We start from the raw sequence: 15,414 nt of genomic DNA on the forward strand, positions 1-15,414 counted from the left end.
AGCTCAAGACCTCCAGTGCGCCTCAACGGAACAGTGTATCCGGTGCCTCTGCCAAGGCCTCCTGTATGTCTCTCCAGCCTGGTGAGTCCTGTGCCTAGAATTAAGCCTCCTGCATGTCTCCCCAGCCTGGTGAGCCCTGTGGCAGGTCCACATACCAGACTGCCCATACGTCTCCTCACTCCAGTGAGCACATGTGACAAGTTTGATTTGGCCATTTCCTGGACGATCAGACAATGGAATAAATGTTCTTACACTTTTTTTTTGGGGGGGGGGGGGGTGTTAATGAAATACTTCAATCAGGAGGGTTTTAGTGAGATAGAAAGCAAGTGCATTAGAGCCACCATTAATATTAAAGGCATCAGGCCCTAAACACTGCTTCGAGCTCATTGACTGCAGAGGTCCAGTGATGCAAATGATCCTGGCCAATGCCAGAGAACCAACATTTCTTCTACTGGAACAAGCAACCTGATTACCACAACACTGACATTCCTTTGAAGGCATTCAAAACATTTAAATTTAATAAGAAAAAAAGACTAAAATGTATTAGAATCAATTTTATTTAAAACAATTGAAGTAGAGAAGTCCTGACAACACTTCCAGGTCACAGCACCTAGAAGACAACATATTAGTAACAAGCATACATGAAAGAAAAGACAAGTGGCAAAGCTGCATTTACACAGGCAGCCAAATTCTGATCTTTTGCCTAAGAGCCAATCAGCAAAAAGATCAATAAACTGCCTGTGTAAACCTACACAGCCCAAGTGGCATAAAAATACAGAGAAGCCGAAATCTCACCTCAACTGGTGGCTACAGATCCCACTTCATGTTCTGGACTCCCCTAGTCCACTAAAGCTCTGGGCTCAGACGTAGGTAGTGCTGGGGCCTTTCTGCTTGGCAGATAGTGTGGTTTGTCTGTGGCTTTCCGACACTTGAAGAGCTGGGTTGAGTGGCTAGGGGAGGCCCTACTCCTACTGAGTAGGGTCTTTGAGCCGATGGATTGGAGATCCGCCGTACAATTCTGGGATGCTGTGGATGACGGTCTGGGCAAAGCGTTGAGGGGTGGTCGAGATGGCACTGCTGGTCCTGCTCTGGGTAGGGCCATAGCTGCTAGACAAGAGGTTCTGGGTGGGACCTCTGACAGCGCCAGTGTTGGACTTCACTTCATTGAACATATAGCGTTGACCGGGGGCAGGTTCAGAGCCACTTGACTTCTGGGCTGTGGCAGGAGCATTCTGGATGAATGTTGAACTGGCAGCCTGGGTAGAACTGAAGAGGCTGGAGACTGGCCCACTACTGGCAGCATAGCTGGGCTGGTAACTCCCCCAATGAGCAGACATTTGGCCATACTTCCTTTGGGTAGGTTTAGCAAGGAGATTCTGGCTGTATGTTGAACCCTTTCCACCCTGGTTAGAGGTAAACAGGCTTTGGCTTGGCGTTGCACCAAGGTCATAGCCAGGCTTGTAGGCTCCATAGGAGTTTCCACTAGCTGTAGAGCTAGGGCGAAAAAGACTGGAGCGAGAGGCCAGGCTAGATGTGGGCATGCCACGACTTGAGGTAGAGGCTCCATCTATTCTCTGGCCAGATGTTTGGGCATATTGATTGGAAGTTGAAACACTACTGGTAGCGCTGCTCTGGTATTGCATAACATCTTGGGAGAAGCTAGGCTTGTAGCTTTTTGTTGCACTCCACCCTTGAGTAGAACCAAAACTCAGAGGACCTGATCTAAATGAAGTTAGTGAAGAACCACTTGAGGGAACTTGACGGTCAGGAGTGGAAATTGACTGGGCAGAGATTTCTATTGGTCCCTTGGAAGCCAGGGTAGGGAAGCGGCTCCCTTGCTTCAGTTCCTGGACATAGCGGGTGAGGGAGGTGGTTTGGGTAGCAGCTTGACCATAGAGGCTGGGGGCTCCTCTACTCTGAGTCTGGACAAGGCCTTGGTTGGGTTGTCTGGAGGTGGAGAACTTCAATCCACTCTGGGTAGAGCCATAGTTAGGAGAAGATGGTTTCAGGTTAGAGGCAGTTCTACTCTGGACATTAAACATAGCATATGGACTATGGACTAATCCAGAGCTGCTGGAGTGAGGCTGTACTGGACGAAGAGTGTAGGGCTGGATTCTCTTTGCCTCCCAACTTGTGTCAGTGACACTTTGACCATAGGTTCTGCTGGCCTTGGTTTGATGCTTGTTGTGGATGGCAGAGGTTCCACTGGCTATAGAACCAGAGAGGCTAATGTCAGTATTCTTGGCACGGGTCCTCTTACCCTTTGTCTGGGCAGAGGTAAAGCTGCTGGGGTTAGAGCCACGAGAGGCTGGTCTGAATTGATCCTGGGGATAGCTGCCACCTGTTTGCCTCTGCTCAACTTCCATTCTGGAAGAGCCAGAAAACCCATAGCCTCTTACTCTCTGGGCATCTAAACAGAACAAAGGGAAGTTATAGATTCAGTGACAAACGTGAAGGTTGGTCTGACAAAAGTGACAATGTTTGGTGTTCATGCCTTACCACGTGGAGCCCATGTAAAACTTGAGTGTTCTGCAAACAATGAGCAAAGGAACACAATCCTGTCAAGAAAAGAAGTGGCCATTACACATCAACATTGCAAATACAAGCAGCAACCTTGCAGTAGACCTGAAACACATTGTTCAAAGAATCTTACCCCAAATTAATTCCAAAAGCCATATCAAAGCCTTAAACCACCAGACCAGCCAACGCAACACTCCACAATTAGTAGCTCAATGCCTTGCTGCCTTGCTTGGTGTGTATTTATTGCCTGAACCTGCAGTTGCCGTCCAAGCACTGGCTTATTGATTGATCATTCTCAGCTGTATGTCTTTGTGGAGTGGACAGATTTTAAAACAACCAAGGTGAGGAGAGAGGACGCGAAGAGTTAAGGAAAGACTTTTGAAATTCACACAAAGAGGGCTAACGTTATGACATCACAACGACATGCAGCTGAACATGATCAATCAATCAAACAGTGATGACGACTGGCTGTTCAGGCTAGAAATATACACTCAGCTGATATATCAACAACTCAAGGCAGTAAGGCTGCGTTTACACAGGCAGCACAATTCTGATCTTGTTTTCACTAATTAGTCTTTTGACAAATCAGATCTGCTCTGAAAAAGAGCTGATTTGAAAAGATCTGATGTGATTGGTCAAAAGACAAATTAGTAGAAAAAAGATCTGAATTGGTCTGCCTGTGTAAAAGCAGCCTAAGTCAGCGAGCTGCCAGCTATTGCGCTGTCTAGTCTGTGGGTTCTCTAGTACTTCATTTAAATATAGCTTTTGGAAAACATTTTGGTTACAATGTTTGGGGAAAAAGTGTTTCATACCTACTGAAAAGTTTGTGAAATATGTTGTGTAATTTCTCTCTTGGCTTTTACGTGATTTAACTTGTACAATTTATTCTCTTGACAGGATTTGTTTGTTTTGTTCATTGTTTGCAGCTTGTGTAAGCTATGTGTGTCAAATCAAATCAAAATTCAAATCAAATTGTATTGGTCACATACACATGGTTAGCAGATGTTAATGCGAGTGTAGCGAAATTCTTTGCTTCTAGTTCCGACTATGCAGTAAAATCTAACAAGTATTCTAACAAATTCAGCTACCTTATACAAAAACAACTACCTTATACACACAAACGTAAAGGGATGAATAAGAATATGTACATATAAAAATATGGATGAGCGATGGCAATGAGATGAGTAATGTAGGATATGTAAACATTATTAAAGTGGCATTATTTAAAGTGACTAGTGATACCTTTATTAAGTCAGTTTATTTAAGTGGCCAAAGATTTTTGTCTGTATGTTGGCAGCAGCCTCTCTATGTTAGTGATGGCTGTTTAACAGTTTGAAGCTGTTTTTCAGCCTCTCGGTCCCAGCTTTAATGCACCTGTACTGACCTCGCCTTCTGGATGATAGCGGGGTGAAAAGGCAGTGATGATCTTTTTGGCCATCGGGTGCCGTAGGTGTCCTGGAGGGCAGGTAGTTTGCCCCCGGTGATGCTTTGTGCAGACCGCACTACCCTCTGGAGAGCCTTGCGGTTGAGGGCGGTGCAATTGCCGTACCAGGCGGTGATACAGCCTGACAGGATGCTCTCGATTGTGCATCTGTAAAGGTTTTTGAGTGTTTTAGATGAGAAACCACATTTTTTCAGCCTCCTGAGTTTGAAGAGGCGCTGTTGCACCTTCATCACCACGCTGTCTGTGTAGGTGGACCATTTCAGTTTGTCCGTGATGTGTACACCGAGGAACTTAAAACGTTCCACCTTCTCGACTACTGTCCCGTCGATGTGGATGGGGGGGTGCTCCCTCTGCTGTTTTCTCAAGTCTTCTTTGTTTTGACGTTGAGTGAGCAGTTATTTTCCTGACACCACACTCCGTGCCCCCTTACCTCCTCGTCGTTGTTGGTAACCAGGCCCACCACTGTAGTGTTGTCTGGAAACTTGATGATTGAGTTCAGCGGGGTGGAGATGTTGTTTCCTACCTTCACCACCTGGGGGCGGCCCGTCAGAAAGTCCAGGACACAGTTGCACAGGGCGGGGTCGAGACCCAGAGTCTCAAGCTTGATGACGAGTTTGGAGGGTACTATGGTGTTAAATGCTGAGCTGTAGTCAATGAACAGCATTCTTACATAGGTATTCCTCTTGTCCAGATGGGATAAGGCAGTGTGCAGTGTGATGGCGATTGGATCGTCAGTGGACCTATTGGGGCAGTAAGCAAATTGGAGTGGGTCTAGGGTATCAGGTAGGGTGGAGGTGATATGGTACTTGACAAGTCTCTCAAAGCACTTCATGATGACAGAAGTGAGTGCTATGGGCGATAGTCATTTAATTCAGTTACCTTAGCTCTTGGGAACAGGAACAATGGTGGCCATCTTGAAGGATGTGAGGACAACAGACTGGGATAGGGATTGGTTGAATATGTTTTTTTGTTTGTAGCACATAGCCCTTTAGCTTCACGGTTGTTTTGGATTTTGTGCCACAAACAAAGTTAACCTCCCACAAAGACAGGTGGGAAAAAGGGCTACCTAAGTATGGTTCTCAATCAGAGACAATGATAGACAGCTGTCCCTGATTGAGAACCCTACCCGGCCAAAACATAGAAATACAAATAATAGAACTAAAGAACATAGAATACCCACCCCAAATCACACCCTGACCACACCAAATAGAGACATAAAAAGGATCTCTAAGGTCAGGGCGTGACACCAGTCACTCTATGGGTAGCTTTACTCTGGCCTGAACCAGCAGTACTAGAGGCTGGTCTGAGTTGATCCTGTGGTTAGCTGCCACTTGGTGGTCCCTGCTTAACTTATAAGACTGACGTATAAATGAATATTGCATGGCCCAGACTGACTTATAAATGAATATTGCATGGTCCAGACTGACTTATACATGAATATGGTGTGGCCCAGACTGACTTATAAATGAATATGGTGTGGCCCAGACTGACTTATAAATGAATATGGTGTGGCCAAGACTGACTTATAAATGAATATGGTGTGGCCCACAGTGATGTTCTGTGCATTCAAATGACCATTTGTTAAACTCTCCTTTGTTCTACACTCTCCTTTGTTCTATTTTATAATAATAATAATGTAAGGCCCATGTACAATGGTTCACAGCGCCTTTATGCAACCACTTCTGTTCTTCACCAATGTTGCACATGTTTACATTCCAAATAAGTCATTCATTCAAATTTGTACAATTGAATGTACATTTTATAAAAACAACGTTTCCTAAGTCGTAGACGACTATGTTTGTTACTACGCTGTACCACAGCGCCGATAAAGGACGTAATCCATCTGGACCTTTGCCACCGAGGAAATTTGTGTCACCGGACCTTCTCAAATGGTTTAATACCGAGGTAAAGTTGGTTTTATATTCACACATTCGGACATGCAACAGACATTCAACAGACATTCGCCAAAAGCAATTTAAAAATGTAAAAATCAATAACTAATTCACGTTTGTCACAGAATCATCAAGCTATATATGATTTATTCTATAAACATCTAGAATACTTTTACAACCTTCGTTTCGAGGAAAAATTCCAGTTTTGATTTAATAGAACTACATAAAATCTATAAAAGGCCATTTAAAGTGGCAAAAATCAATAACTAATTCACTGTTTGTGACAGAAACATCAAACTATGTATGATTTATTCTATAAATGCCAAGCATTCTTTTATAACTTGTTTTGAGTAAAAATTCCTGTTTTGATTTGATAGAGGTCATGTAGTCCGTCTAGAGGGCGTGTGGTCAAAGTTCTAATGAGTCTGTTATACCCTATTAGAAGGGGCCTGGCAGGAAATTCTGCATCTTCACCAAGACAACCATGAGGATCAACATGGACATTCCACAGTGGAGATAAGGAAAACAGAGTGAACCATAACATACACTACCATTCAAAAGTTTGCGGTCACTTAGAATTGTCCTTGTTTTTAAAGAAAATCAACATTTTTGTCCATTAAAATAACATCAAATTGATCAGAAATACAGGGTAGACATTGTTAATGTTGTAAGTGACTATTGTAGTTGGAAACGGGAATATATGCAAATGAACATTAATACCATTTAAATGTAGATGTTTTTTGCATTGGATATATTTACCATATCATATGGAGACAGAAACATAAACCTTATCATAAGTAGATATAATTGCAAATTATGAAATCGTTCCAATAGAAAAACAACAACAATTTAGTTACGAATTGAACTTTAATTAAATGAGTTGACTCTTCACATGGGATGATTTCACTGAACAACAAAAGGGAATATTTAATGATCCATCGCATCTCCCAAAAACGTTATCAACATACATCTCTAAAATGATAGTCTAGAAACTAAAGCTTTGGTTGTCTTCCTCGCGGGCGTCCACGTGTTCTCCCTGGACCTCCTCAATGTCCACTTCTTAAACATCAGACTCTGAGGCCTCATCTTCACTGTCACTTTCCAACCTTGTTGAGGATGGCTCGTTGTCAGGCTCAAATAGCCTCAAATTTGCCTGGATGGCAACCAATTTTTTCAACCCTTGTATTGGTCAGCCTGTTGCGTGCTTTGGTGTGTGTGTTCTCAAACAAGGACCAGTTGCGCTCTGAGGCGGCTGATGTTGGTGGGATTTGGAGGATGATGGGAGGCAACAGAGGAAAGAGCCTCAGTTCCACAAAGCATCTTCCATCAGGTGGCTGATGAGATATGTTGGCACGACTACCATATTGCATCTCCATCCCAAAGCCCTTGCTTGGAAGTGTACTTCCCTAGACTGCCAAGAACCTTGCCCTCATCCAAGCCAAGGTGGCGAGACACGGTAGTGATGACACCATAGGCCTTGTTGATCTCCAGACAGGATGCTCTTGCCAGCATACTTTGGGTCCAATATGTACGCTGTGGCATGTATGGGCTTCAGGCAGAAGTCTTCACACTTTTTGATGCATTTCAGAACTGCAGTTTCCTCTGCTTGGAGCAACAGTGAAGTGGGCAGGGCAGTACGGATTTCTTCTCTTACATCTGCCAGCAGAGTCTGAACATCAGACAGGATGGCATTGTCTCCCTCAATCCGGGCAATGGCTACTGCTTTAGGTTTCAGCAGTTTCAGGCTGCTTACCACTCTCTCCCAAAATACATCATCCAGGAGGATCCTCCCGATGGGGCTTGTCCATATTGGCAGACTGTGATATGGCCATTTCTTGGCGACTCTTTCCCCTCCAGGAGACTGTCAAACATGATGACACCACCCCAACGGGTGTTGCTGGGCAGCTTCAATGTGGTGCTCTTATTCTTCTCTCTTTGCTTGGTGAGGTAGATTGCTGCTATAACTTGATGACCCTTTACATACCTAACCATTTCCCTGGCTCTCTTGTAGAGTGTATGCATTGTTTCCAGTGCCATGATGTCCTTGAGGAGCAGATTCAATGTATGAGCAGCACAGCCAATGGGTGTGATGTGAGGGTAGGACTCCTCCACTTTAGACCAAGCATCCTTCATGTTCACAGCATTGTCTGTCTCCAGTGAAATGCCTTCTGTGGTCCAAGGTCATTGATGACTGCTTTCAGCTCATCTGCGATGTAGAGACCGGTGTGTCTGTTGTCCCTGGTGTCTGTGCTCTTGTAGAATACTGGTTGAGGGGTGGAGATGATGTAGTTAATTATTCCTTGTCCACGAACATTCGACCACCCATCAGAGATGATTGCAATACAGTCTGCTTTCTCTATGATTTGCTTGACCTTCAGACCTTCACTTGAACTCTGTTGAACTCTACATCCAGCAAATGAGTAGATAAAGCATGTCTGGTTGGAGGGGTGTATGCTGGGCGAAGAACATTCAGAAATCTCTTCCAATACACATTGCCTGAGAGCATCAGAGGTGAACCAGTTGCATCCACAGCTCGAGCAAGACATTCATCAGCATTTCTCTGGCTACGTTCCTCCATTGACTACGTTCCTCCATCCATTTAATACTGCAGATAGAATGCTCTGTGTGCCAGAGATGGTACCATTCAGCTTGTCTGGGGATGAAGGACTTCAACAAAGCCAAAATAGAAAATGATTGGAAGGGGCCTCTTTGCTGTTAAATTAGAGACGTGTAAATAAATGACTGTTGTGCCTTGTAACTACTTTAAAATGTGGAACTGTTGCACTAAAAATGTGAACATTGATTTGACATAAAGTTGTACAGTGTTTACAATCTTACATTGTACAACTTTTTGTAAACATTGTCTAACTTCATATAGAACAAATTACACTTGAAATTAACATTTCTTTAAAGTTATTGCAAATAAATGCATATTTTCACTTTTTCTGAGACAATCACTCAATTACTGCACTCTTTAAATGCACTATTTGAGATTTTATGTATTTCTATCAAATCAAAACTGGAATTTCTACTCAACGCAAAGGTTGTAAAAGTATAGACATTTATAGAATAAATCATACCTAATTTGATGATTGTCATAATCAGTGAATTAATTACTGATTTTTTACAGCTTTAAACGGCATTTCATAGATTATGTATTTGTCACGCCCTGACCATAGAGCCTTTTTATTCTCCATTTTGGTTAGGTCGGGGTGTGACTAGGGTGGGTAATCTAGGTTGTTTTATTTCTATGTTGGCCTGGTATGGTTCCCAATCAGAGGCAGCTGTTTAGCATTGTCTCTGATTGGGGATCATATTTAGGCAGCCATTTCCCCACTGTTTTGTGGGATCTTGTTTATGTGTAGTTGACTGTGAGCACGCCATTGCTTCACGGATCGTTCGCCGTTTAAAAAAATGTTTTTGTGCGTTTCACAAATAAAAAGATGTGGAACCCATATCACGCTGCGCCTTGGTTCGAATGTTATTTCGACGATCGTGACAGTATTTCTATTAAATCAAAACTGGATTTTTTTCCCCCCTCGAAAACAAAGGATGTAAAAGTATGCTAGACATTTATAGAATACATCATATATAGCTTGATGATTCTGTGACAAACGTTTAAATATCTTTTGGCCAATGTGTGCTGAATATCGGTTGAATGTCTGATAAATGTCTGTGTATAAAACCAACTTTACGTCGGTAATAGTAGTGGAGTGCCCCTGGACTACAGTTTACTGAAGGGAGCATAATCATTAGTCCAAACAGTTGCAAAACGGAACGTTTTCCCAATAAAAACGTCAGTTTCTATTGGACCAATTCTGGTAGGTCCCTCAGTTTCGTTTCACTTGCTTCATTTTAAGAAACATTTTTCAACAGAATCTGCATAAGGAATTTGCCCCTGATCTACGCTAACCAGCAAAAATTGTAGTGCACCATTTGACCAGTAGACGGCAGCCAATTCACATCTATAAAGGGTGACATAGCGATGCCCTACATTCACACAGTAGTCTCAATACCTGGCCACTGGTCTCTAGGGTTTAAGGATGGCACAGTACATGGCCAAATAATTAATTATAGGACAAACTTACTGTTGGGTGAATGGTTTGTTAGAAAGCCAAAATAGAAAATGATTAAAAGGGGCCTCTTTGCTGTTTGGCTTTGTCTGAATTCAGAATTGCCCACAAAAACAGATGCGGTATGGTTTGGTTTCCCATGCACTTCCTACAACAGTTTATCTGCGAGACAAGGTAGACCAACCATACATTCAACCCATAGGAGAGAGAGGACATCATACGCACTCCAATGTATGCCCTACTTTCACTAATCTTAATGGCTGGCCCTGGTCAAGGGTTCAAGGGTGACATAGTTTATGGCCAAATAATGCATTACAGAACAAACTTACTGTTGGGTGAATGGTTAATTATAAAGATTTGTCTGAATGCAGTCATTTAAGTGACACATTTCCCAAATGTACTAGTTAGGATTAAAGTGAAAGACAGAAAATTCCTAAAATAGACAAATTCATTAAACATTTAAATTGGTTCAACTACAGCGGTTGAGTGTCACCAAGAAGACAAATGTAGATTAGTAACAAGTCACACAAAGCATCTGAAGTGCTTACTGAAAATAAGATTTATAAAGCTGTTCTAACACCCGAAGATGCTTTGTGATATCTTACCTCAACCCCTGGGCTCCCATACTAAAGCTCAGACGTAGGTAGTGCTGTGGCTTTCTGCTTGGCGGGTGCAGTGTGGTTTGGCTGTGGCTTGCTGACACTTGAAGAGCTGGGTTGGGAGTGGCTAGGGGAGGAGGCACTACTTAGTCTTGGAGGCGACGGACACAAGCTCCACCGTAGTATTCTGAGATGTTGTGGATGGTGGCCAGGGCGAAGCGTTGAGGGGTGGTGGAGGTGCCATTGCTAGTCCCACACTGGGTAAGGCCATAGCTTCTAGAGGAGAGGCTTTGGGTAGGGCTGCTGGCAGACCTAGGGTTGGACTTCACTGCATTGGGAGTATAGCTGGGCTGATATCAGCACAGGCCAAGCTTGGGGGCAGGTTTAGAGCCACTTGACTTCTGGACAGTGGCAGGGGCTTTCTGTATGTAGGTTGAAAAACTGGCAGCCTGGGCAAAACTGAAGAGGCTGGAGACTGGCAGTGTAGCTGGGCTGGTAGCTCCCCCTCTGAGCAGACATTTGTTTGTGCAGGTGTAGCACTGCTTGGCTTCTGGCAAGGACATTCTGTCTGTAGGTTGAACCACTTCTACTGCCTTTTGTTGCACTCCCCACCTTCAGTGGAACCAAAACCCAAAGGACTTGGTCTAAATTAAATTTAGACCACTAGACCGTTAGGGGTGTAAGCCAATTCCCTTCCAGACAGAAACTTCCATTGGTCCACTTGAAACCAGGATAGATGGCCATAGCGGGTGAGGTTCTGGCCGTAGTGGGCGAGGGAGGGGGTGTGGGTAGCAGCTGCGGCTGGTGGCTCCTCTATTCTGAGTCTGGACAAGGCCTTAGTTGGGTTGGCTGGAGGTAGAAAATCTTGTTCCACTCGGAGTAGAGCCATAGCTGTTAGGAATAGATACACCAGTAGAGGGTTTCATATTACTATAGACAGAGGCAGCTCTACAGAAGAAAATATCTTGAAACCTAACAGAGCCTAGTGGTTTTATATGGGGGTGTCGCCTCTGGACTTGTAGCTTCCACTTTGTGCTACAGTTCAGGGATTCTGAACTGATCCAGAGCAGCTAGATTGAGGCTGTACTGGACAAAAGGTGTTGGGCTGGATTCTCTTTGTCTCCCAACTTGAAACTGGCTTCACTGCAGTGGGGTTGGTGACACTTTGACCAGAGGTTTTGCTGACCATAGTGTGATGCTTGTGCTGTCAGAGAGGTTCCACTGGCTATAGAGCCAGAGAGGCTACGATAGCTATTCTTGGAGCGAGTCCTCATACCCCTTGTCTGGGCTGAAGTGAAGCAGCTGATGAGGGAAGATCCAGAGCCCCTTGGGGCTGGCTGGACAGAGTTTGGTGTAGAGCCTCAGAGACAGTCTCTGGTTGTTGGCTCCAGTTGTCACGGCCGTCAGCAGAAGTAGACCAAAGCGCAGCGTTGTAAGCGTACATATTCCTTTATGACACCGACAAAAACAACCGTGAAGCTAAAGGGCCATTTATTGTTTTTGTTGGCATCATATAAAGGATTATGTACGCTCAGCTTTGGTCTACTTCTGTTGACGGCCGTGACAGAACCTCTCACCACAAATGGACCAAGCAGCGTGGTAAGGGGGACTCATGGACTTGGGAGGAAATCCTGGATGGTAAAGGACCCTGGAGGCAGGCTGTGTAATATCATTGTCCCAAAGAGGAGCTGGAGGCAGCAAAGGCATCGTTACGAGGGAACACGGCTAGCAAGGAAGCCCCCAACATTTTTTCGGGGTGGCCCACGAGGAGAATGGCCGAGTCAGGTTGGAGACCTGAGCCAACGTTCCACGTACCAGACTGCCCATACGTCTCCTCACTCGTGAGCACATGTGACAAGTTTGATTTGGCCATTTCCTGGACGATCAGACAATGGAATAAATGTTCTTACACTTTTTTGGGGGGGGGGTGTTAATGAAATACTTCACAATCAGGAGGGTTTTAGTGAGATAGAAAGCAAGTGCATTAGAGCCACCATTAATATTAAAGGCATCAGGCCCTAAACACTGCTTCGAGCTCATTGACTGCAGAGGTCCAGTGATGCAAATGATCCTGGCCAACGCCAGAGAACCAACATTTCTTCTACTGGAACAAGCAACCTGATTACCACAACACTGACATTCCTTTGAAGGCATTCAAACATTTAAATTTAAAAAGAAAAAAGACTAAAATGTATTAGAATCAATTTTATTTAAAACAATTGAAGTAGAGAAGTCCTGACAACACTTCCAGGTCACAGCACCTAGAAGACAACATATTAGTAACAAGCATACATGAAAGAAAAGACAAGTGGCAAAGCTGCATTTACACAGGCAGCCAAATTCTGATCTTTTGCCTAAGAGCCAATCAGCAAAAAGATCAATAAACTGCCTGTGTAAACCTACACAGCCCAAGTGGCATAAAAATACAGAGAAGCCGAAATCTCACCTCAACTGGTGGCTACAGATCCCACTTCATGTTCTGGACTCCCCTAGTCCACTAAAGCTCTGGGCTCAGACGTAGGTAGTGCTGGGGCCTTTCTGCTTGGCAGATAGTGTGGTTTGTCTGTGGCTTTCCGACACTTGAAGAGCTGGGTTGAGTGGCTAGGAGAGGCCCTACTCCTACTGAGTAGGGTCTTTGAGCCGATGGATTGGAGATCCGCCGTACAATTCTGGGATGCTGTGGATGACGGTCTGGGCAAAGCGTTGAGGGGTGGTCGAGATGGCACTGCTGGTCCTGCTCTGGGTAGGGCCATAGCTGCTAGACAAGAGGTTCTGGGTGGGACCTCTGACAGCGCCAGTGTTGGACTTCACTTCATTGAACATATAGCGTTGACCGGGGGCAGGTTCAGAGCCACTTGACTTCTGGGCTGTGGCAGGAGCATTCTGGATGAATGTTGAACTGGCAGCCTGGGTAGAACTGAAGAGGCTGGAGACTGGCCCACTACTGGCAGCATAGCTGGGCTGGTAACTCCCCCAATGAGCAGACATTTGGCCATACTTCCTTTGGGTAGGTTTAGCAAGGAGATTCTGGCTGTATGTTGAACCCTTTCCACCCTGGTTAGAGGTAAACAGGCTTTGGCTTGGTGTTGCACCAAGGTCATAGCCAGGCTTGTAGGCTCCATAGGAGTTTCCACTAGCTGTAGAGCTAGGGCGAAAAAGACTGGAGCGAGAGGCCAGGCTAGATGTGGGCATGCCACGACTTGAGGTAGAGGCTCCATCTATTCTCTGGCCAGAGGTTTGGGCATATTGATTGGAAGTTGAAACACTACTGGCAGAGCTGCTCTGGTATTGCATAACATCTTGGGAGAAGCTAGGCTTGTAGCTTTTTGTTGCACTCCACCCTTGAGTAGAACCAAAACTCAGAGGACCTGATCTAAATGAAGTTAGTGAAGAACCACTTGAGGGAACTTGACGGTCAGGAGTGGAAATTGACTGGGCAGAGATTTCTATTGGTCCCTTGGAAGCCAGGGTAGGGAAGCGGCTCCCTTGCTTCAGTTCCTGGACATAGCGGGTGAGGGAGGTGGTTTGGGTAGCAGCTTGACCATAGAGGCTGGGGGCTCCTCTACTCTGAGTCTGGACAAGGCCTTGGTTGGGTTGTCTGGAGGTGGAGAACTTCAATCCACTCTGGGTAGAGCCATAGTTAGGAGAAGATGGTTTCAGGTTAGAGGCAGTTCTACTCTGGACATTAAACATAGCATATGGACTATGGACTAATCCAGAGCTGCTGGAGTGAGGCTGTACTGGACGAAGAGTGTAGGGCTGGATTCTCTTTGCCTCCCAACTTGTGTCAGTGACACTTTGACCATAGGTTCTGCTGGCCTTGGTTTGATGCTTGTTGTGGATGGCAGAGGTTCCACTGGCTATAGAACCAGAGAGGCTAATGTCAGTATTCTTGGCACGGGTCCTCTTACCCTTTGTCTGGGCAGAGGTAAAGCTGCTGGGGTTAGAGCCACGAGAGGCTGGTCTGAATTGATCCTGGGGATAGCTGCCACCTGTTTGCCTCTGCTCAACTTCCATTCTGGAAGAGCCAGAAAACCCATAGCCTCTTACTCTCTGGGCATCTAAACAGAACAAAGGGAAGTTATAGATTCAGTGACAAACGTGAAGGTTGGTCTGACAAAAGTGACAATGTTTGGTGTTCATGCCTTACCACGTGGAGCCCATGTAAAACTTGAGTGTTCTGCAAACAATGAGCAAAGGAACACAATCCTGTCAAGAAAAGAAGTGGCCATTACACATCAACATTGCAAATACAAGCAGCAACCTTGCAGTAGACCTGAAACACATTGTTCAAAGAATCTTACCCCAAATTAATTCCAAAAGCCATATCAAAGCCTTAAACCACCAGACCAGCCAACGCAACACTCCACAATTAGTAGCTCAATGCCTTGCTTGGTGTGTATTTATTGCCTGAACCTGCAGTTGCCGTCCAAGCACTGGCTTATTGATTGATCATTCTCAGCTGTATGTCTTTGTGGAGTGGACAGATTTTAAAACAACCAAGGTGAGGAGAGAGGACGCGAAGAGTTAAGGAAAGATTTTTGAAATTCACACAAAGAGGGCTAACGTTATGACATCACAACGACATTCAGTTGAACATGATCAATCAATCAAACAGTGATGACGACTGGCTGTTCAGGCTAGAAATATACACTCAGCTGATATATCAACAACTCAAGGCAGTAAGGCTGCGTTTACACAGGCAGCACAATTCTGATCTTGTTTTCACTAATTAGTCTTTTGACAAATCAGATCTGCTCTGAAAAAGAGCTGATTTGAAAAGATCTGATGTGATTGGTCAAAAGACAAATTAGTAGAAAAAAGATCTGAATTGGTCTGCCTGTGTAAAAGCAGCCTAAGTTAGCGAGCTGCCAGCTATTGCGCTG

General features: G+C 44.7%; 2 protein-coding genes across 2 annotated transcripts; both read right to left on the minus strand.

Moving 5' to 3' along the window:
- Window positions 1-539: 539 nt before the first annotated feature.
- Window positions 540-2,760, minus strand: LOC129820378 (uncharacterized). Its single transcript, XM_055877446.1, has 4 exons — window positions 2,654-2,760; window positions 2,500-2,558; window positions 796-2,410; window positions 540-610 (listed from the first exon to the last, which is right to left on the minus strand). The coding sequence occupies exons 1-3, from the start codon at window positions 2,674-2,676 to the stop codon at window positions 969-971; spliced, it is 1,524 nt and encodes a 507-aa protein (XP_055733421.1). The 5' UTR covers window positions 2,677-2,760; the 3' UTR covers window positions 540-610; window positions 796-968.
- A 9,958-nt stretch (window positions 2,761-12,718) lies between these two features.
- LOC129820379 (uncharacterized) lies at window positions 12,719-14,989 on the minus strand. Its single transcript, XM_055877447.1, has 4 exons — window positions 14,833-14,989; window positions 14,679-14,737; window positions 12,975-14,589; window positions 12,719-12,789 (listed from the first exon to the last, which is right to left on the minus strand). Exons 1-3 carry the CDS (start codon window positions 14,853-14,855, stop codon window positions 13,148-13,150), a joined length of 1,524 nt encoding a protein of 507 aa, XP_055733422.1. The 5' UTR covers window positions 14,856-14,989; the 3' UTR covers window positions 12,719-12,789; window positions 12,975-13,147.
- Window positions 14,990-15,414: the final 425 nt, after the last annotated feature.

This window comes from Salvelinus fontinalis, chromosome 22 (genome assembly GCF_029448725.1).
Source record: "Salvelinus fontinalis isolate EN_2023a chromosome 22, ASM2944872v1, whole genome shotgun sequence".
Lineage (NCBI taxonomy): Eukaryota > Metazoa > Chordata > Actinopteri > Salmoniformes > Salmonidae > Salvelinus > Salvelinus fontinalis.

Coding starts and splice junctions, on each gene's coding strand:
- LOC129820378 (XM_055877446.1), bottom strand. CDS start 2,676: ATGGCTTTTGGAATTAATTTGGG. Junction 2,559..2,653: donor GCTTTTGGAATTAATTTGGG/GTAAGATTCTTT, acceptor TTTTCTTGACAG/GATTGTGTTCCTTTGCTCAT. Junction 2,411..2,499: donor TTTTACATGGGCTCCACGTG/GTAAGGCATGAA, acceptor TGTTCTGTTTAG/ATGCCCAGAGAGTAAGAGGC.
- LOC129820379 (XM_055877447.1), bottom strand. CDS start 14,855: ATGGCTTTTGGAATTAATTTGGG. Junction 14,738..14,832: donor GCTTTTGGAATTAATTTGGG/GTAAGATTCTTT, acceptor TTTTCTTGACAG/GATTGTGTTCCTTTGCTCAT. Junction 14,590..14,678: donor TTTTACATGGGCTCCACGTG/GTAAGGCATGAA, acceptor TGTTCTGTTTAG/ATGCCCAGAGAGTAAGAGGC.